Genomic DNA, 22,432 nt, shown 5'->3' with positions numbered 1-22,432 from the left:
GGCAACTCAGCAATCAGCCACACTGAACCTATCATCTCAGCCCTGTGCCACAACACACAGCAGAGAGAACGATCATTTCAACTCCTGGTCTTGGGTTGAGTCATGAGGAGAAAGGGGGGAAGAGAGAGAGAGGGAGAGAGAGAGGGAGAGAGAGAGAGAGAGAGGGAGAGAGAGAGCTGCACTATGACTGTACAGTATGTGGTGGACTGAGGCGCACACCAATGTCACTGTGTGCTCGGTCCAACACAACAGGCCACCAACCAAACATCTGCCCTCTGTTCTCTTTCATGTCCAAACCTCAAGCAGTGGGTTTCAATTTGCTGTGTGTGTGTGTGTGTGTGTGTGTGTCTGTGCCACCAGAGCCAGGAGAGCAAGTGCATTCTGCCTCGCTACACGGGCTAGCTGCACCACACTGCAGATGACTGTGCGCCTGGAGACTTGGACAATCCGCACAGCTTATTGGCTAGGTGAACTTTAGCTCAACACAAAAACACATTCACTGACGAGCACAATGCATTAAACATCAGAACCTCTTTTGAGACTTTATGGCAGCAAAAGCTGTCCAAAAAACGAAAAACTACGGGAGGTCTACAGATTTCCTTCCCTACAGAAAACAGGAACTCTGTGTGTTTCCTGATGGAAATTGTGAGGAGGGGGACAGGGTTGTGGGCTGATCTTAGGATCTTCAGCTCAAGAAAAATCACTGTGGTCCTGTCGCATCAAGGCAGGATGGGACAGCAAGCCAACAATGCAAGACCCAACATCTGGTTTGCATCTTCGTGAAATCTCCAGCCCCTAACGCAAAAACTGCATATTTTCCTTTTGGCCCAAACTGGGCTCAGATATCAGATCTAGAGAGAGTGGAGGATATGCTGGGGAAGCACTGCATTGCTAGCAGCCCTGCCTCTCTCACTGATCGTGGACACTGGACCGGACTGCAGGGGATCGATCCTGAGAAAACCACTACCCCATTTCAAACACACTCCAGCATTCTCCTGCACGGGGCCAGAAAAGTCTCTGGAACTGCGATCAGGTTTCCTTTGTTAAATAATCTTCATATATCTTCACATTTATCAAGGTATAGAAATGCATAAACACCAAAAAAAACACTGAAATTGCATACGGTGGTGTCGGTGTCGGTGACCATCGAGCCCTCCTCCAAAAAAAATGCAGTAAATTGCGGAGGTCAGACAGAGAGAGAGTTTTTTCCTTTTTTTGCCCGTCACATAGAATCTGGTCTAGCCACTTCCTGGGCCCTTTTCTCACATCATTATCACAGTGCCTAAACGCGTCCCGCGGTTGTTATGGTCGCCTTAAAGACGTGAGAGCCGCGCGTCTCGACACTCGGGGAGCGGCGGGGAGCGGAGGGGAGGCCGCTTTAATTGCCACAGAGGAGAGAGTCGTTAAAACGCAGATTGCTTTTATCTGGAGCGGGGCGCTCCAGGATTAACTCTCTTCGGTTGCTCCACATTGTTTGGCCAGGAAAAGGGGGGGAGGTGGGGGGGAGTGGGGGTGGGATGCAACAAGTTATGCAGATGAGATGTTAATTAGGGGAATGGTGGAGTTTGTTCTAGTCCAAACCAGCCCCGCTAAAACAAGAGTGTGGGAATGGTTGGGTCTTTGGAGCGTGGGGGTGGGTGTGGTGGTGGTGGTGGTGGTGTGGTGGTGTGGTGGTGGCAGATGTACCCCATCACCCCCACCCTTTTCTTCACCATCACAGCCCCTTTACTCTTTTTTTTACACTCCTTCCCAGCATCCTCTCCTCCTCCTCCTCCTCCTCCTCCTCCTCTTCTCCTCTGGACCTCTCTATACGTGGTGTGCCGTTGTGCCGCATTGATTCCGCCGCCATCAGGCTGACATTGCCCTGACATAAGGTAAAATAGATGCGCTCACAAAAGATGTGAATCTTTGCCTGAGCGGAAGAAAAAGAGGCAAACCCCCCCCCCCCCCCCCACCACCACAAAACAACAAAAAAAGAGGAACTTTCCTGAAGAAAGAGCCGGCGATGCGACCCTGGCTGTGTGGAGCCCTTAGAGACGGGAACTCATGAGCGGCTAATGGCGCATTAATGAATGAATGGGAATTCACATGCAAATGAGCGCAGGGGCGGCAACTGCAAGTTTTGTTGTTGTTTTTTTTCTAATTTTTGTTTGTTCGTTGTTTGTGCAGCCAGTTGCCGGACGGACAGCCCCTCGCCTCTCTGCAGAGTTAACTCTTTCAGGGATCACGACGTACAGATAAAATACTATAGATTATTTCAACACTTACGCTGAGCTTACCTACACTCATTCGACTAGTTATGCACTGAAACAAACAACCTACTTTTAAACTTTTACTTTTAAAACATCTACAGCACACATCCAGTATGCAGGAAAAATGTCAAAAGACTTGTATGTGCAGTGCACCACTACTAGAGTAAACTGGAGTAAAATCAGTTCACAGGTTTACAGACTACAGTCTCTTTGTCTGTGTGTATAGCCTCTATGTTTTAGCTTTGGACAACAATGAGTTAAAGAGTGTTTCTGCAAGGTATCTTCTGAGAACCCCGCAGCTGAGGAAAATATAAATTCTTCATTGTTTACTGTCTGTCAAAACCCAAATAATTCTTGCTGTGTCTTGCATACTCCCGTCTCCCCCCGGGCACAAGGTGGAAGTGGAGGAGAAAGTGACATTACAAGCCTGAGCTGAACGCTGGAAACTGGGATTTAACTGCTTCCTTCCTCCATCGCGAGAGCCAAAAAACCCATCTGACAATGAAGTCTCCCTCTCTCCAAGCACAAAGCACAAAACCCACACTCGTTATCACACTCATTACCAACGCACTGGTATGCAAAAAAAAGATTAAAAGCCCACCAATTTGCAAAGGGCAGTGCGCGCGCACACACACACACACACACACAAACACTTCCTCTATGGCAGACAGATACTACAAAGTTTATATCCGCCGCCCTCTGGCATTGTCTTGGTTGCTGCATGCAACATCACTGTCTGGGCCTCTGTCCAAACTGTGACCTACCAAATTACTGGTCACCGAGTTGGCTCTGAGCTGGCAACAGCAACGCGTTCACAACCAGAGGAAGACCTCAGGGTGATGCTTGCTAAATTATACGTTGATCCAAGCCTTAAAAAAGAGCTGGCGTTCTCTGCCGTTAACAGACAATAGGTTTAAGCAACAAGCGTTCCCAACAAACAGATGCACAAAGGTGAAATACCACAATATTGTGGCCATAAAATCGCATTCATAACAAAAAAAGCATCTGTGGATATCGACATGACTAAAACAAGATGGTGCTTTGTCATAGTGGGCACTCTGATAGGAGATTTTAAAGCCTGATCCTGAAACGAGCTGGTCAGGAGAACTGTGTCCCCCAGTTCGATATCACTTCTTTAGAGGACACGGCTTTGCATGGTGTCAGTTTTAGAATGAAAGCATTTTGAAGACATAAGCTGATACAGCCCCCTCCACCCCTTCTTTCTCTCCCTGTCCTCCCTCTCTCTCTCTCTCTCTCTCCTCCCTCTCTCTCTCTCTCCTTTCCCCACCCTTGAAAGCATGTGGTGACCCAGGGATGTGTAAAATGGGGGCCAAATGAATTGCTTGGGCACTTGAGCTCCTCTCCCCCATTACGGCAGCGCTGCCCTACCTATGTTGAGTCAGCAGAGCGCTCACTCTATCCGTCTAATGGACAGCGCTGGAATTTAATTAGCAGGAAGCCGCAGAGTGGGGGCCTGCCGAAGATTCCCCGGGACGGAGAGACAGTGAGAGAGAGGGAGCGAGTGAGCGAGCGAGAGAGAGAGCAGTGTGTGTGCGTACGTGTGTGTGTGTGTGTGTGTGTGTGTGTGTGTGTGTGTGTGTGTGCATGTCTGCATCGTCCCATAGAATGGCATAGGGATTGTTCTTTGCCTGTACTCCATGAACCTTGATTTCCTGAACGACTTAAAATCCTTTCTGAAGTAAGATTGCAATCACTAATCCAACAAACATGATCCACATTTGGAACATAAAGGGAAAAGTGGGTGCTAGAATGGGACATCAGTAAAAGATAAAAGATAAATTAACATGGGCCCATCTCCTACAAGTACAATAAAGACTCGTAAATATGAGGGGTGGGAGAGATGGGGAGGGAACGAGGGTGTGTGTGTGCATGTCTATATGTGTGTGTGTGTATATGAGAGAGAGAGAGAGAGAGAGAGAGAGAGAGAGAGAGAGAGAGAGAGAGAGAGAGAGAGAGAGAGAGAGAGCTCCAACGTCCCCGCTGGCTGGCTGCAGCGTGAGCAGCAGAGCTGGTCACAGAGAGCTCGGATGTTTGATTGTGGCCTTATCTCATCTGAGTGCGTCTGACTTTGACCCATAGCCTCCCCTGCACCACACCTCCCCCAGCTCACACCAGCACTGCAGCCCTCCATGACTGGGCGCTCGGCTCGCTAGCTCCAGCAGTGGGTCCAGGGCACCTACTTTCTAACAACTTTGCGGGATGTTGACATTATTCAGTGAAATGTGTATTTACCAACCCGCACCTGACTCACTGATTTAGGAAGCCGAGGGTGAAAGCCTGAGCCACCCTTCGTGCTTAATCACTTGTCGCAACGGCCCGCGCAATCTTTCTGTGACTCAGACTTCCACCACCGGCTCAATCGCCCCACCCCTCCACCCCAATTCGTCTGAAACACACTGCTACATTTACAACCCGCCTCGTGCTGTCTTGGCGGCGGGCGCGTTTTTTTTTTGCCCGGCTGGGTGAGGAGAGGCACGGCCCTGGCGGTGCCTTCTCTGGCGTACGGCTCCGCGTCTCACACCACCCCGACAGAGGAATCTCAAAACAATGCTCTATATTTCACAACAGGCCGCCCGAGCTCTCACCGGCCACTCGCCGGCGTCTGGAGCACCGAGTGACCGAAGCTTCATGGGTGGTTTTCAGGGTCAGGCTCTCCGTTAAGTGAGGGTGCAACAAAGGAACGTGCTTCAAAGAGGAAGACTGAGGGTCTCGTCGGGGGGGGGGGGGAGAGGGCGGTAGGGGAGAGGAGAGGAGAGGGGACTTTTCTTGCCTCTGCATCCTTTGTTGCCCGAACGTGACATCATATCTCTAATTGCCAAGCAGTCATATGAGCTTTAGCGATGGCAACCGCAACCACCTTGGACATGGATTCATGTCCAAAATCATGTACATGAACACCGAGTGAAAAAGACTTGTCATGAGGAATTAAGTTCAAAGGGCCATCAGACCGCATTGTTCCACAAAAGACAGCAGCTGACTGGGGAAGCCCCTATAGCCCCCTGTGAGGTGCACAGTGTCCCCTTCCCTCCACGCCAAGCACTGAACTCTTCATGACACACACACATAGGGCACCGCCAGGGCACTGTCTCTTACAAACAGTTTTCTCACCTCTCTCTCTCTGTCTCTCTCTCACATACACACACACACACACACACACACACACACACACACACACACCGCCTTTGCCTCTGAGAGTCCCTCAAACAGTTCTAGCGTAAACGAGGAGCACTGAAGCACGGCTGGAGGGGATGAAACAGGAGCAGATCTGTGACACACACACTCACACACAAACACACACACACACACACACACGCAGTTCGACAACTGCTCCCACTATTATCTTTAGTCAAACATACAGTATAACAACATTATAATAATATTATAAAAATATAACGGTCATTCCCTTGTTTCCTATTGCCATGTGTTGTGGTGGCATGGTTTATATTTGTTTCCACCAAAGTCCAGCACTACTGTGTAATTGCTAACATGCTCCGTGGACACTCCATGTTTTCCCGACGACCCGCCGTTCCCAGCCACAGAAATAAATAACAGAAGTGGGCATGTGCCAGGCCCTGTGGTTTGGCAGCAAGAATGTGCCACAGCCTTTATTATACTTATTTACTTATTTATTTATATATCTGCCGCTCCGCAAACAGATGGAGAGACTGAGGGCAGGGCTGTGGATGAATAGCTCAATAATTTAAAGTCGATTCCACGTTCGTCCCTGCCCCCCCTTCAGACTTTCAATTATTAAAAAACAACATCTGACAAAATGAACAGAATGACAAAAAAATCCAACAAAGACAAAAGAGTGTGGCCTCATTCATTCTCCAAACAGCGACTTGTTAGAGAAAGCTTTCTTTATTTGTTCCACTCTTGTAAGTAAGACATACCACATGAAGGGCTGAGCAGCGCCTACTGATATGCAGTGAAATCTATTCTGCATTCACACTTCAGCAGATGAAGAACCAAGGAATGTGCACGAACGCCATCTCATGCTTTTTTGTGCTATACTGTGTGAGCTATAGAAAACAGTTGTGATATACAATGCCCCGTTGTACATTTAGTAATGCTTTTTCCCTTTTAATTAAATCCAGAGAGCCCCCTTCATTGCCATGCCGCAATGGTGCAACTTGTCCCGCACCATGACTAACAGCTGTCGAGGAAGATTGAAATATTGGACAGATTTAAGAGGCAGATGAAGAACTGCAGACACACACAGAGACGCCCTCTCTTCCCCTAGAATCACAAGGAGACATGGGTCACTCTGTCACCTGCCTCAGTCACCACAGTGCCACAATCCACCAGTGTTTGCGCTTTAACTCTTCTTCATGATATAAAACTGGCTAAATGATTTTGCCAAGTCATTAAATGAGCTTTAGGTCATGCATGGTGGACATTGCATGTCGCCAGCCATGTTGCCTGTCACTGAAATTAGGGCTCTCCGTGAGATCAAGTGAACCATAATATGTTTGAAAACCATCTATGCTGTTTAACCAGGGCAAACACCCACAGCTACAAATCTAACTGCAGCTGAATGACAGATGGGCTTAAAGGGTACAAGGACAGGCTAGCAATTGAGGCAACATATTCTCTAAAACAACAACAACCAAAAAAACACTAATGTAATTTCTGTCACACACACACATACATGAAAACACCGCAGCTCCGATACGACAGCAAACCCCTCGTCTTTCTTCTATATTTTACCAGCCATACGGTAGTTTATTTTTCACTTCTCTCACCATCTGTAGCAACTTTCCCCTACAGACAACCACAGCTGTCCTGTTTCATGTCTGTGCGCTCCTTTCATTCTCCCTCCCAAATGGCTCCTGCACACAATAGAAACGGCCTGCTTCTGAACCGCAAAGGCCCACACACTCCCCTTGGCACCGAGTGCAACCTTTCAAATCACTGAGCTGACAGACAGAGACAGATAGACGCAATCTGTTTCAAATTCACATTCATGCATTTTACTAGTGTGATCTGATCAGCACGAGTGCTTAAAACAAATTTATATATATATATATATATATTTGTCTAAGTAATGGTGAGTTACTGAAAAAGAGCCTGGTCAGGGTACCTTGGAAAGACAAAAGCACCAGCTCTTTACTGATCTATTACCACTCATGATCCGAGAGCGATGCCTACAATCACATATGGCAAAAACATCAACATTATCACCCAGGCAAAATAGATCGACATTCCATCAGCACAGCACATCCATCTGCAATCCATTTGAGCCTGCAGGCCATGGACAGGGACGGACCATGCAGCCAGAGACTGGGGGTGAGACCCACCAGAGAAGGAGTGTGTGTGTGTGTGGGGGGGGGGGGGGGGGGTAGGAATGAGAGAGAGGGGGAGCTCCATGTTGCTAAGAGCCAAGAGAGGATGGGAAGTGTATTTTACAACGGGACAGCGCAAGTCTTCATCTCCACCACATTCCAGGGGGAGCTTCAATAAAAAAAAAAAACGGAGGAATTGACATCTAACGAAAAGAAAATAAGACAGATGGAAACAGAGAACATACCACTGATCTGGGTCTATTTAATGCTGAGTACCAATACATGAATGCTTTTCAAATGTACAGAACGCATTATGAAATGCATAATCCCATTCATTTATTTTTTTTCAAATTAAGAGTTTAACATTAATCTGAAATGATCAGCCTGAAATTCTGCTCCTGTTCCTCTTGCAATGTTTCACTGGCAGCGGCCTCATCATTCTCTGACGCGCCTGAGTGAGACATGCCAAGAGCCAGACACACGGGGCACATTTCACATCAGAGGAAAAGGCGGGAAGATGAGGAGCGTTCCATGATGTTTGTGCGTAAAAAATGCAAAGCAGAACGAGTGAGGGGCTACGAGAGAGAGAGAAAGAGAGAGAGAGAGACAGAGGGAGAAGCGGTAGGGTAATTAGATCTCTCACACAGTTCTCTCACCGCCACCCCCAATTCCCCCTTCCTGCCATCATGGCAGGCCTGCACTGCACATGAGCTGTCTGCCCACCATTCAGAACACAGGCCTCATCAGGCCTTAATACAATCAAAGATCTCACAATAAAGACTGAGCAAGGGGCTAGCTGGCTACTAGCAGAGGCTTAAGACAATGGGACTCTTGTTGAATGGCATGTGGATACAAAGGACCCTTTCTCAGAAGTTTGCCAAAGCTCGAGCTCTAAAATGCAAGAGACGTCTACGCTCCCGTTCTGTAAGGCCGGCCGGCCTGCCCGCCCGCCCGCCTGCCCATTAGGGGCGTCTCTTCTCGCACTGCACCTTGGGAACTTGAGCACATTTTTTTTGGATTTGGAGGGAAAAATAATCTGCCCTCCAGAGAAACATACCATGTGGAAATATGAATTCCTGTAAAATCTCCATAAAACAAGGGGAACTAAAAGTAGGACAGACATTCTTCTTAACAGGCATTACCTTTTCCCTCACGGCTAAACAGACAAAAACTGCAGAGGGATGCATATGTAACAAATGCCATACGGCCCTATCAAATTGCTTGTGCAGTCTATGAAGTTATTGTTTCTGCAAAAGGTATGCACAAAATAGCGGTAAGTGTTGACATACATAAAATGCCCACTTCACTGCTAAGGCTCTCCTGGGTGAATGTGCCCCGACTGGATACAGAACCCACCACAATACCCACCACCCTTGCCTTCAGACAGATGTTTAGCCTTTCCATTACTCCATTATTTGAAATACGTATTCTCGAAAGAAATAAAAAAAAGAAAGAAAGAAAGAGAGAAAGAAAGAAAAAAAAGAAAACAAAATAAACAAATGAAAGAAAAATAAGCATTAAAAAAGATAAATGGATAGTCACAGAAAGATTAAACAAATGTACATAACAGTACTTTGTTTGTTTACTTCATTTTGTGTTTACAGATGTCTAAAAATCTCCTGTCTGGAGCGGGAGAATATGTTCCAAATCTCCAGAAAGAGATCAACAGCCAACAATAGACATTAAACGGATTACCTGAATTTGCCGTGCAATCAGGTTTATGAGAAATTTACCCACAAAGGAACACTGTACTGTAAAATGTGCGCACGCACAGACAGATACACACACACACACACACACACACAAATCTTACAATATTTCCCATCTGAAACCTTATCTGCTTTGTTTAATCCAATAGAATTGCAGCAAAAATGGTTCAAAAGGAGGTCATATCAAATGATATTAAAAATGACTGTGCTGCGTATCATCACTCAGTCCCCGGCAGTCCCTTTGCGTTGGGTCAGAGCCAGAGGCAGGGATTGCCACAGATTGTGCTCTCTGTGTCTACTGTACCCAAACTTATTGTGAATTCACTTCCAATGTCTGACAATGTGTCTCTATTTTATGAATGGGCACTAGCCTCGATTTTAATGAATGGCAGAGAGTATGTGAGTGTGTGTGAGTGTATGAGGGACACGGTCATTGTTGAGGCTCTGGTGCTGTTTAGTGGGATTTACACAGAAGGGGAGAGCCCAAAATGAGAGGGGCTGGGGGGGGTAGGGGTGTTCCGAACCACAATGTGTGCTGCAGCAACCACAACAAAGGCCTGTGGTCTAGCCCACACTCGCCTTAAATAGCTCCAAATTGTTGTTATTTCTCCGCCTGTGGAAAAGAAAGGGAAATATAAAACGGCTGTAACATGAGATGAGCCAAAAGTCAGTCAGGAGATATTGGTAGATTTAGTTTCGCGCTTCAGGGGGTGTGGGGGGGCGGGGGGCCTTGTAGGAGGAAAATCCTCATTTGTGAGTCCCATTCAGATTCCCTTCACCTATGCTCTTAGCAATAGCTCATCAGTACAGCACTTGATATCTTCTGAAGAAAGTGCTTTTATGAGACCTTATTCTACGACCCAAACACTCACACCATGTGAGAAACACTCAGTTGGCTGCATGAGACAAAACAATGTCAATAACTTCTGACAGAACTTTAGCTTGTGGCACCTTAAGGCTACATCATTAGAGATAACTAGTTCAGATAGACACCAGGCACAAATCCCTTTAAAGGCTCAGTGGGGAAATAGGTCAGACCTCTTTGCAGACATCCACCACACGCAAACAGTATGTTCATCTGTGCTGGGGTCACATCAGGTAAATGTAACATAAATATCTATCGACTTGCCTGGAACCTTCGCATAGGTCCTATCGCATGCATGTTATCTTTCACGACCAGCAATATCCTTTCATTGTGTGGCTCTCAGCGAATCAACAGAGGGGTGACACGAATATCACTCAGTAAACATACCCTAAGCAGGTTTATGGAACAGAGTTCCATTATCACCAACAAAAGGCTCAACAAAGCTATTTTTTAAGCAATACTGGTTGACACAATGTGTTTGTGACTGCATTTACAAAAAATATTCATAAAAAAAGTTCTTATGTTTGGTTGCATTATTACATTTGTTTATTCTTATATTAGTTTACTATATGGTTCTCTGGGTTCTGTTGCATTTGAATCCTGCAACAAACACCACGGTGCATGACTGGTATAAACTTTGGGCCCACTAAACCGCAGCAACCCAAGCACCGCTAAAGCACACAGTTAATCCCCTGGCCAACTTGAACTTGAACAAATCTGTGACGCACCAGTCAAAAAAAATAGACTTTGAACACCACTGGAACAAAATGGTGAATAATGAATGCCAGCGACAGTTTGTGAAATAATTTTATACCACCACTCAATTTCACTTATGTTCATTAACAATTATCAGTTCACAATGGAATTATATACTTTATATCCTCAGAGACAACAACAGTGATTAATTTGTATTGATCATAAGCAATGTGACAACGCACCATTTCACCTATCAACTAAACAAACAAAGAGGTCTACACAAACTTAAAGCTCTGAAACTTAACTCAGTCAAACAAAACAGTCCCTCTGAACCAAACCACCTGTTTTAAGAGTGATGTCAAAGGTCAGCCCACTGAGCGAAAGCAGTGTAATCGCTTGACTAGACCCTAATGAGGTGGCATGTTTGTCTAAGAGGTCAAATGCCTGGAAGATAAGGTCATGACCCTGACATCTTAAGCTTTGACCTTTAGCTAGTGTGGAGAGCTCCTATGATCTTGACACCAGTTGGAAGACAGAAGAATGAGGTCGTAAATTAGCCCCTTTTTTCACTGCCAGTGGTGGTAGTGGGGGAGGCTTTGACAAAACATTGTTCTTAGAGTTGACATATGATCCATCCTGGTGAGTGTGGGACACCACTGTTTATCACCAAGACAACACAGACTGACTCTAACCAGCAGAAAACAGTCAATTGATGGCTTTTAACATGGGTATCTCTTTAACAGAGCTGGCTCAGCTGGCTGCAGTGCAAACTGTCTGGTGACATCTGTATAGGAGTCCAATCTTCACACTTAGAGCTACAACAATACAAGTTCCCCTGACAGAACAGGAGCCAAGTCGAAATAGCACTCAAATCCTACATTTCTATTACCATTGATTGTCACTGCATTATTTAACAGTCTGAAGGTAAACTACAATGTCACAGCTCTGACACATGAAGTCTACAGAGAGATTCAAACCAATTTGATATCTCTAATTATTGCAGCATAATTTGCTCATGTATTAGTAATTAACCTGATAGCCTGGCATTAAAGGCTAACCAAGCTATAAGTTGATAACGAGATCGATGGTGTTATCGCAGGAGAGCAGTGGCCAAGGCCCACTCTGCCGGCCCACAATCTGACTGCAGTGAGGGGTAAATTTAATTACTGGCATCAGCTGCCCTCAGAAACCACCACCTTAGGCATCTGAGTATGAGCTCAGCTCTCTTTAGATGGCTTTTAATCAAGGGAGCTCCACTGCCTTAAATAAGACACAAGGAGAAATCTGATCTTACGGGATGAGTTGAAAGCACAAGACCGAGTGAGAGAGAAAGACAGCGAGAGGAAAAGAGACAGACAGAGAGAGATAGAGAACAAGTGGACGGCAGACAGAGAGAGAGAGAGAGAGAGAGGGAGAGAGAGACAGAGAGGAACAGAGGGAGAGAGAGAAAGAAAGACAGAGACTGTAAACCCACAGTGGGCAGACCTCCACACTCGACAGGCACTCTCTCTTTCTTTCTCGGCTTTGTATTTCCTTGTTCTCTTGCTGACACCTCTTATTCATGGCTGAGGCCGACGCAGAAAAAAACCTCAAATGCAAGCGATTAGAAAGTTAGCAGGAGCAGAGTGCCTCTGAATAGGCCTTCAGAACATCAAAACTGGGGATTTTGGTGGGTCGCTGTGACCAAGCATTTTCAGAGACACTGTGAGCTGCTCATACTTGTTCAGACAAAAACCTCAAAGGGGCTCTGTCGCCTTTAGTGGGGGGACTAAGTCAAGATGATTCACACGCTCCCCCTCCGGACCTGAGGAGAGCAGAGCCCCGTGTGTCTGCCTCCAGACGGAGAATGGCCAGCCCAGCCCAGCCCGGCCCGGCATCTCTATCAGCACAGCATTTGGCGTAGCTCCCCTAATTTTCACCTCCACGTTACCCAAAAGAACAACTTTGGCTCAAGCACACTGAGGGGGCACAAACCACCCCCCCCCCCCCCCCCCCCCTCTAGACCTCCTCCGATAGAGAGGCCTTCGCTGGGCCCTAGCTGTCTGACTGACTGGTGGAGGCTGTGGTGAAAGAGTCCGCCTCACTGAGGAAACCAGCGTAATTAAGGTGCTCAGTTTTGACTGCGCGAGACAAAGCACGCTCCGTGCCTTCGGACTGAAAGCCCGTGTTTGTGTTGCTGTCAAGGCGAGACGGATCCCCTGCTGTCTCCTGCCCATTAGCACTTTTACCATCAGAAGCGAGTACTGGACTTCTCTCTGTCCAACCGCTATTCAGTGGGAGGTGAATGACAGGAGTTCATTGCAAAAGCACAACCTTGCTCATGATAAAAGTGGGTGAAAGAACTGCCCACTTCTACATTAGGGACCTGGTCAAAATCCTGGCAAAATATGGCAATTGGCAATGTTAAATATTTAATTAATCTACATAAAAATGTAAGGTAGCTGTTTGACAAAAATGGTCCCTAGAATGTTATATATTTGAAAGTGGCTGTAGGTATAATTCATAATTTCATATGATTTTGACATGACACTACACAATACTCAAGAGCTCTGTTTCATCACTGTTACATTTATTTTGACAAAATCCTGTTTTGGCACACTAGCCATCTCTCACAAGGAAAATGATTGCTTTCTTTCTCTCTCCTCTTTTCTTCCTTGTTTGAGATAACAGGCTCGGCCTGTGCCAACTTTCAAAAAATCTGGCCCGTCTTAAAACAGTGAATGGACAGCCGGGGAGACTGTTTTGGCATGGACGCCCTGCTTTTCTCAGACTGCTGCATTATTGACTGCAGATGAAATTAAGGGTGTCTGCCACAGATAACATTTGTTCCCACTTATAAGACAGAGAACCGCTGAACTCTGCAGAGTTCCGCACAAGGTGAGAAACATTCAGATGTTTCAGGAGGATTTCAGGACTATATATATGACAAGGAAAATTGAATAATTGTGGGTGTTTTCAACTAACCAACGATAACCAATGATATATGCTTGCATGTTAGTGGTGTTGTTTGCGTGTGGGTTCATGTATCAGCTCCGGTGGAAAACAACAGATAGAGACAGAGAAGAGGAGAAAATAGGCAAACGGGCACTTACCAGCATGCACAAAGTAGGCCAAGTAGAGATCGAGCTCCTTCACTGAAACTCCTATGTGGTGTGGCTGCACGCACAGTCCCGGGTTCGAGCACTGCGGGGACTTAACCAGCCGTTCGCCGTCCGTGCTTTCCAGTGGAATACCTTTGAACAAAATCACCATGACCAGGTCCAGGCGCCACACTTTGTCGGCCTGACGGAGGCAATCGATCCGCCTCATCTTGCCCTTCTGGTCGGGATTGGACAGCACGCAGCACGGCGGCTTCTTGCCGGTGACAGTTAAGACAAAGTCCTCGCGGAACTCGGGCCGGATGTCCTTGCGCAGCTTGGCGAGGAGTCGCGAGGCCCACTTCTGCTTGACCTCTGGCTTCTCGCTCAGCAGCTCGTCCTTGACAGCGCGCTCCTCCTCTTTGCTCATACGCTTCTCGTGCTTCTTGAAGTACTTCCTCTTGCGGGCCTGCAGGTTGAACCAAGTGTACGCGAAGGCTCGCACGTGTGGCAGCAGCGCTTCAATGAAAGGATGGAATTCATCCTGCAGACAGAGACAAAAAAAAATACATATATTAGATATTACAGACGCATACAAACCCTCGCAAGGACAGACTTTGAGATACCTATAAATCACTAAAAGTTTGTCATCTGGTCAAGCTGTTCCTCAGTACGAACATTCCTCTGTTTCACTCTAAATCAGTATAGGGCTGATCGTTAATGCCAAGCTTGGCTTTCAATTTTAGCTCACACTTTTGACACACATATATAAACATGCATCAAAAAAAGCGCGTATTTATATTTAACATTCCTCTGGCATCATTAGCAGAGCGGCACACGATAACGGCAGTGTGTTTGTGCGCTGCATGGAGCGGAGCGCGCGAGCGAGCCGGGAGAGGGGCCCGACTAGGCCGTATCTTGGCTCTCTGGCAAGAATGCAGGTCTGCTGGGGTCTGCCAGGACCGAGAAAAAGCAACAACCGCGCGGGAAAGCTGTCCGTCTATTTTTATCTTTTTCTCCATGTAACCCCCACCCTACCCAATACACACACTCACACACACACACACATACAGAGAGAGAGAGGCATGCTCTCACAAACTTCCACTCACACAAAGACACTGTCCAAAACCAGTCCCAGTTTCAATGTAATATTACTTGGGGCCTACGTCAAAGAAAGCTTTTGCAAGAGGTGGTGAGAACTAGAAGCAGGACTGTCGTGTTTTAGTGCACATTTGAAGTGGTTCCACCTGCCAGTAGCAACGACTGGAGGAGTAGGCCGTAGTGTGGGGAAAAGATATAGTTTACCATGCTCAAGTTACCAAACGCAATCATGACAGGGACACAATAAACATCCCAGCAAATGATCTCTGACAGCATTATAAGCATAGCCATTTTTCTTTCTCCCAAACGACTTGAGATATTGTCGGATACACATATCCCACATGATATATGGATGAATAAGCAAGGCCATCTTGTGCATTACCTTGCTATAAATGTACTGTATGTAAGCTTATATGAGAACATACATACACATACAGACCTTTATATAGTTAGCTATATGTAGCCAAAAGTGGGTAAATATTACTGAATATATTACTAATATAATATATACTCCTATTATTAATATATTTCCGTTCAAATCCACTAACTGGATTACAAATCACATATGTGCCACTACAAAAGCCTTCAGGTATGAGCCTGAAAAAAGAAAAAAGCTCAGAGGCTAATATCAAATTGCATGATCAAACAATAATAATTTATACCTCAGTTGCCAACATATCAAACAGACGTACGCAGCTAGTAAAACACCATTGCATATTGTATAATCACACACATAACACCTTTAAGAAATATCAAAGCATGCCAATCACATTCTAACTATACAACGTGTTCCTGTTTTCAACACAGTATGAGAGAGCACCAAATTGCAAAGGCTCACATCCATAACAAGGTTGCTATAGCAGGACTCTCCAACCTAAGATGAAATACAACAGGCCTCAACTGCTTCAGCGTGCCCCCTCGTACACAAAAGTAGCCACACAGCAAGCCAAGCTTGCCGTCTCCCAAACAAAAGCAAAGAAAACAATCTCGAAGGGTTAGAATAGATAAGGGGTGCTGATCCAAAAACATACCGGTAAAGTCACAGCCTCAACTCTGATAGGAACTACCAATATGAACCGTGAAAAAGGCTACACTGACATCATGCTTTTTCACAAAGGCTTCAGTCAACTTACAGTGCAATGTCAACCAATTAGGAAAAAAAATAATAATGTTTACTGATAACTGATTTACAGTAACAGAGCAGTATGAAATCACCACTGCTTCACTTCCCTGTTGTGTTGGCACTGAAATATATTTCTGTTTGAATTCAGAGAAGTCTGTATAACCTAACACCACAGCCTGTCTTACATCCTAACTATGTCCCTGCAGCTAAACTTAGACAAAAGGGCTTACACCCTTTATCACTTACTGTGTATGTGTGGTTTGTGTTTGAGTAAGGCAGACTATGTGCAAGCAAGGACTGTGTGTGTGTGTGCGTGCATGCATGTGTGTGTGTGTGTGTGTGTGTGTGTGTGTGTGTGTGTGTGTGTGTGTGTGTGTGTCTTCATGCAAGCCCTGAACTTAAAATCAACACAAAACTCACACAAAATTGAGAAAATATTAATGAAATGCTAAAAAAAATAAACATAAATGACAGAACCGAGAACCTTTTTGTCTGCTAACTCCACTGGCTTCAGGGCACAAATATCGCATTGTTTCTTTCATCTTGGATTAAATCCAGTAAATGAATTTTCTTATCTGCCTTCAGCAACACTGAGTATCTTCAGCCAAATTCTTTGAAATGTCTCTCCTTAAGAGCAGATATTTATCCATTGTTGTTGGAGGATTTTTCCTGAACTGCTTGTCCTCAGCATTGTCTGAATTTGCTGTGGAAAATGCTATAATTCTATCAAACCTGATCAGACATTAAACTTCAGGGGGCGTTTTAAAATTCGGAGAGTACTCCGTAGCAAGCACACAAACAGACACGTTTGCATGTTTATACAAGGAGAACATGTCGATGTGTACCACAGTGTGCGAAAGGCATTCGGCGGTGAGAGAGAGTGACTGACGAAATGCTTCATCTTAGCTAAACTTCCAGCTGCGAAGTTCTTCTGTGCACCTTGGTGACAGATGTGATACCCCCAAATAACAGGCCACAGACAACATCTCACCAAAGGAAGAAAAAACTGTAATTTAAAATCCAAATGATGGTAATCCTCCTCTTTTGACACCCACTCTGGTAGCACCACAACACAGAGAAGTAATTACGAGGGAGTCGACAGCGAGCACTTTCTCCTTTTGTTGCGGTCTCTCCCATAAAAGTCAGCTCCAGACCGTATGAGGCAGGCTGCTGGGACGGGGCGAAAACTAGTGGGGAGGGAGAGGGATCTCAGAGCGCCGGTCGGGGCTCTGCCTCACACACTCACACTCTGCAGTGAAAGTAGCTTCAGAAGCAGTGGAGAGAGCCTACCCCACTCCGGACAAAAGTGCGGAACACACCGCTCTCCAGAGCTACTCTGCTGCTTTAAAGGACTGGCTCAGCCTCTAAGAAACCTGCCTCGTGTCTGCCAGAAGAAACTACTTTTAAAATATAGAAACTCCTGCCACAAACAAATAACTACCATGAATATTATTGATTATTTACATTGAGATGTCTACCACAGAAAAAAAAAGCATTTACATTACAAGTGAATGGTAAGGGCCATCGTAGCTGTACAATCATGAAAATGCCAGTATCCAAAGCTTTTCTTGACATGATTTCTCCACAGTGACTCACACTCTTAGAAAAGTGTTATGGACATATATTATTTTGTACCATGTGTGTATTTTAGACATAATACTACAGTGTGTCATAGGCCCAATTATAGCACACATCTCAACTCAACAAAGAAACAAAGAAATGCTTAGCAAAATCATTAAACTGTGACACTGTGACTCCCTTCCAGGATTAACCAGATTTTATTTTAAAATATTGACTAAAAGCAAATGTGTCTTTAAGGTAAATGCTATTTTACATTAAGAAGCTATTTTTACACCATAAGAAAATTATTTTTAAAAGAACTGATGTAAGCAAGAACCTAAACCAATAATACTTGCTTTTCCAAACTAGCTCATTTTTTACATTAATACATTTTTCATTAGAGAGGGGGACTTGCACCTTGTGCAATTAAAACAGAGTTCATAAAAGAAAAAAACGTACTATGCAAAAGTCAGGTTAAGAGGCAAGAAATGTATGGGCCTAATTATTCAGCGTTTTGATGTATATCTGAACTATGAATTATAAACATGTTGCAATCAATTAATAACCCTAAAATGAAAACAAACTGCAAATCAATACCCAAGGTTGATAAAATACAGATATAGAGTTTGTTTGAAATTGCGTATTTTTTAGCTCATTATACCTTACATAGCCTTCATCAAACATCATTCAAATGCCTAATTCGTGCAGCTCCTTTTCTTTTTACTTTCTTATTGACAAGTTTCATATGCTTTAGTACACCAGCTGAAAAGGTGATTTGACAGATGCCTATGAATTTAATATAGATACAATACAATTTGGTGTTTACTCAAACACATCATCTGATGTATAATTATTGGGTTTTCCAAGATTACTTTATTCTGTCTACACTAAAACTATGCAAGGAATCCAGTGGTGTGCAATTATGTGTGACTGGACAGGAGCAAGAGAGATATTATGCAAAAAAGGATTTTAACTGCCAACTGCTTTATGATTTAAAAAGTGATGCACACTCTTTTTCAGTAAGAGCTGACAAATGCATTACAATGAGGCAGTACATGAAATAGAGATACAACCTGTAATTAATCTAATATTATATAAGAACAACAGATCAATGGAACGCAACTGAAAATTATTTGTTTATTTTTACAACTAATGTGGCCGCAGCTGTCACCTCACCTAACCCCCGCGCCCGTCCATTCTATAGAAGTCGGCAGAAAACTGCTGCGCCTTCACCAAACGCTGCCATAAGCTCTCCCTTGTTAACAAAACACTTTACATTTTAAATTGTACACACTTTAGGTGTCTCAAAATATTTTTCTTCTTTCAAAATGCGGCGGAGGCCTAAACCAGATGTGTTTCGAACTCCTGACACTGCTGGAAAAGCCGGGCAAGTTGGAGACCCAGATAGCTGACCTAATTGATATTACAAAGTTAAACACTCACTGACCATTACAAAATGTTCAATTCTTGCAAAAAATATGTGCCTGAATCATGTCTTGACGGGTTTAATGTCAAACTGTGCATCTGAAATGGGCTGTTGCACAATAGCTGTATATTTCCAAGGATTAGAAAGTTGGGAATCAAATACGCTTTGCTACACGAGAAACTGTTTCTACTGACATGCAATGCATTTTTGCAAATAATAAAAATAAAATAAAGTAGTCTACAGACTTTGCTGAGCTACCCCTTGTTGAGGGAAAAGTTTGCAATGAAACTCCCACTCCTCAAAGACTTTTGACGACGTCTCGGTGCTTATCAATTGCACCGTTATTCTAACAGCTCTTGACCAAAATCGAGGCAAAGGGCACTGGACATATTACTGTTCAAATCAGGCAAAATGCTGCTAAGCAACTAATCATGTCAATAGATCAATAACGAGTGCCACAAACGAGAAAAGTGTGTGTACTGCGCTATGTTTAGATATAACAGCACCTTAATTGTTGATAGGCTACCGTAAATTGTGGCATGAAACAAACGTTTACATCGAGGGCATGGAACTTGTATTAGAGATAAAGTAATGTCTTCCTATTAACTGTTCTTGTCTTCCTTCTCTTTCAACGTGACGGCTATAGGTTAACATCCTATATCCAAGTCATGAATAAAACTGGTGTTTGCCGTAGCCTATAGTCAGAAACAAGAGTTCACCGATTTACAAACACAGGCTGCATGTACTGTACTGTACCAGGCGGTCGCCATCCGCCATGTGGTAGTTAGTTCAGATGGCTCTGTCAGACCTGGAACGGCCGCAGCACACAAAGTTACTTGTCTTAAGCAACGTTAGCCTCACATTGCCAGTCCCGCCCCGACGACAGAGAACGCAGAAATGCAACAAATAAGGTTAAATACATACAAAAAGCTCACTTACCTGTGTTAGACATAGCGGCGAATACATATCTGGTGTTTATCTTGAATTTGTGAGGTATGAGTGTATGTTTGGATAACTGTTACAAGTCAGCGTGTTTATGTATGTGCTGATGTGTGTGAGTGCGTGTATGTGTGTTTGTGTATGTGTGGGGGTGTATGAAGACTCTATGTGTGTCCGTGTACGCGTGATGGTTGTGTCCGTGTGTATGAAAAGAAAAAAAGGAGAGACAGAGAGAAGGGAGAGAGGGAAAAAAATAAAGCCTGCTTCTTGCTTTCACATTTCCAACTCTACGAACTGCAACCAACGCTTCACCGCTCCATAGAGCTGAACCTTAACCCCGCCTCGAGTTACAGCTTCCACTCTCCGCACATATTTACTGTGCTCTGCAGTTAAAGTCGCAGAGCAGTCCCCTTCTCTGGAGTGGGAGTAACTTTCATCAGTGGCATGATCAACTTAAGAAAAGTCCCGACACAGAGCTGTTCCGGTAAATGTGCAGAATTTTAGGCAAAGCAAGGTGCAGGAAAACTACTTAATCGCTGAGCGGTGGCTTTCTCCCATATTTGAAAAAGCGACTGTCAGTGAAGGATTCTTCTGGATTCTTTAGGAAAAACTCTGAAATTAACTGCACAGCATTCCTCTTCAGGGTCGACTCGAACGTTCACATCAGCCGAAAGCATTGCAGGCATGTGGTCTGGCTTTACCGTGGAGTCCACAGTCTATCGGATTTACGCACGAGGAAGACTGGGTAGGCTACGGCTCGGGAAAATGCTAAAATCCTTGAAATCAAGATAGTTGAGTGTGGTATAATTGCCACTCCACTGGTATATCCTGTTTATTTCAACCTGAGATTAAAAGAAATGAAGCAGACGAACTGTGTCCATTCAATTCAACACAGAGCAGCGACGACAGTGTCGCCTCACCGAGTCCCGTCCGGCTACAGTTCACTTTTACCCACTGTGCCCGGAGGACAAACTCTTTGCTCATCGTAGCTCCGCCACCTAGCCCCGCGGTCTCTTCAAAGATAGACCAACGTTTCGAATGTGTGAGACTAATACCAGGCGACTAAAATAGCTAATCATTACCAGATGAATATAGAAACAAGAGGGGCTACCAGTAAGAGAGTATCGTGGTTTGTTCCTTTAAGTTCATTTTTGAAAAAGACTGTCGGACCGTCCAGTGAAGGACGCAATATTAGAGCGCTCGAATCAGGAATCACAGTGTAGTGTAGGCTATGTTTCGCCGTGTTGTCTGTTAAATCTAACGATTATTAAATAGTGTTTATTTAACTCGTGGATTATTACATGTGGGAAGAGTACTCTATGGCCGTGCTTCGCTACAGAGCTGCTGAATATCCTTACGGATCACACTTCACCCCCGAAACGGCGCACAGAGCGAAACGAAGCACACGCTTGGGCTAGTCTGTAGCATGCAACTAATTTAGGAGGTTTCAACTACTTCGTCTGGACAACTGGCTTTTAGCCTTCATGATCAATCTCAAACCAAAAGTATGTGGTGCTGCGGTCTAAGTGGGCAAACGTAGCAAAGCCAAGTTCATAGGGAAACACGATAGTAAACAGACAGGTGAAACATGTAGCTTATGTATTTCTCGAGACTCGAATGCAGCATGGTAAACGATATAAGACTTGGTAAACATGCTCATGTAATCATACAGAAAGTAGATATTGCGAGGCACTCGGAATTTCATAACGTCTATTGTGGCACATATACGATTACCCGTAGGTCTTATAACCAGGCATTATATGCAACAGTGACTGCCCTGCTAAACCTCAACCAAACTCCGAACTTGGCCAATCTGCTTTCCAGTCAAATTAATAGAAATTCATGGTTCAGCTTAGATTGTTTTTATTAGTAGGTCTATAGGCTATAACCAAACCACTTCTATCATACATGTATGAATATGAAGATTTTTAGAATCAATGAATATGAAGGTTTTAAATGAAAATAGGCCCACCTAAGACCCAATTTCACCATCTTCCCAGACACATAATTTGGGATAATTGTACCAAATATTTTCGGACAACAAGTAGGCTATTGTTTTCGAAAGGATTGGATGGTTGTAACTGAAATGGTTGAGTCTGGAATGGATGGTTTTGTAAGAAAAGCCTACCATATGGCAGCCTATCCAAGAAAGGACTACATGAATAGGAACAAACATCGTATGCAGAATAATATGCTATTGAATTACCATATCACAGAAACATAACATGTAGCTGATTAGCCTTTGAAAGACAATTTAGAACCTGTTGAGACGTTTGATAATCAACATTATTTTGGCCACTCTGGTTAATAACCGTAAGAAACAAGTCAACTGGGCGCCCCCTGGGCAGTGTCCAGGGTAGCGATCTCCGTCCCAGAGT

At 44.6% G+C, this 22,432-nt stretch overlaps 1 protein-coding gene across 4 annotated transcripts in view; it reads right to left on the bottom strand.

Annotated features, from left to right (window-relative positions):
* Positions 1 to 20,371, bottom strand: part of nfia (nuclear factor I/A) — a 118,468-nt gene extending 98,097 nt beyond the window's left edge. For 2 of the 4 annotated variants that reach the window (XM_062555471.1, XM_062555470.1), the window contains exons 1-2: positions 20,055 to 20,370; positions 13,921 to 14,449 (exon numbers count right to left, since the gene is read on the bottom strand). In XM_062555471.1, the coding sequence (XP_062411455.1) occupies positions 13,921 to 14,449; positions 20,055 to 20,081 (556 nt within the window). In that variant the 5' untranslated portion in view covers positions 20,082 to 20,370. Of the gene's footprint in view, positions 1 to 13,920; positions 14,450 to 20,054 lie in introns of all 4 variants that reach the window. The other 2 variants (XM_062555469.1, XM_062555472.1) reach the window with 2 other exon arrangements.
* Between the last annotated feature and the right edge of the window lie 2,061 nt (positions 20,372 to 22,432).

Source organism: Sardina pilchardus, chromosome 15 (genome assembly GCF_963854185.1).
Source record: "Sardina pilchardus chromosome 15, fSarPil1.1, whole genome shotgun sequence".
Taxonomy (NCBI): Eukaryota; Metazoa; Chordata; class Actinopteri; order Clupeiformes; family Clupeidae; genus Sardina; species Sardina pilchardus.
This window is presented reverse-complemented; position numbering and strand designations above follow the sequence as displayed.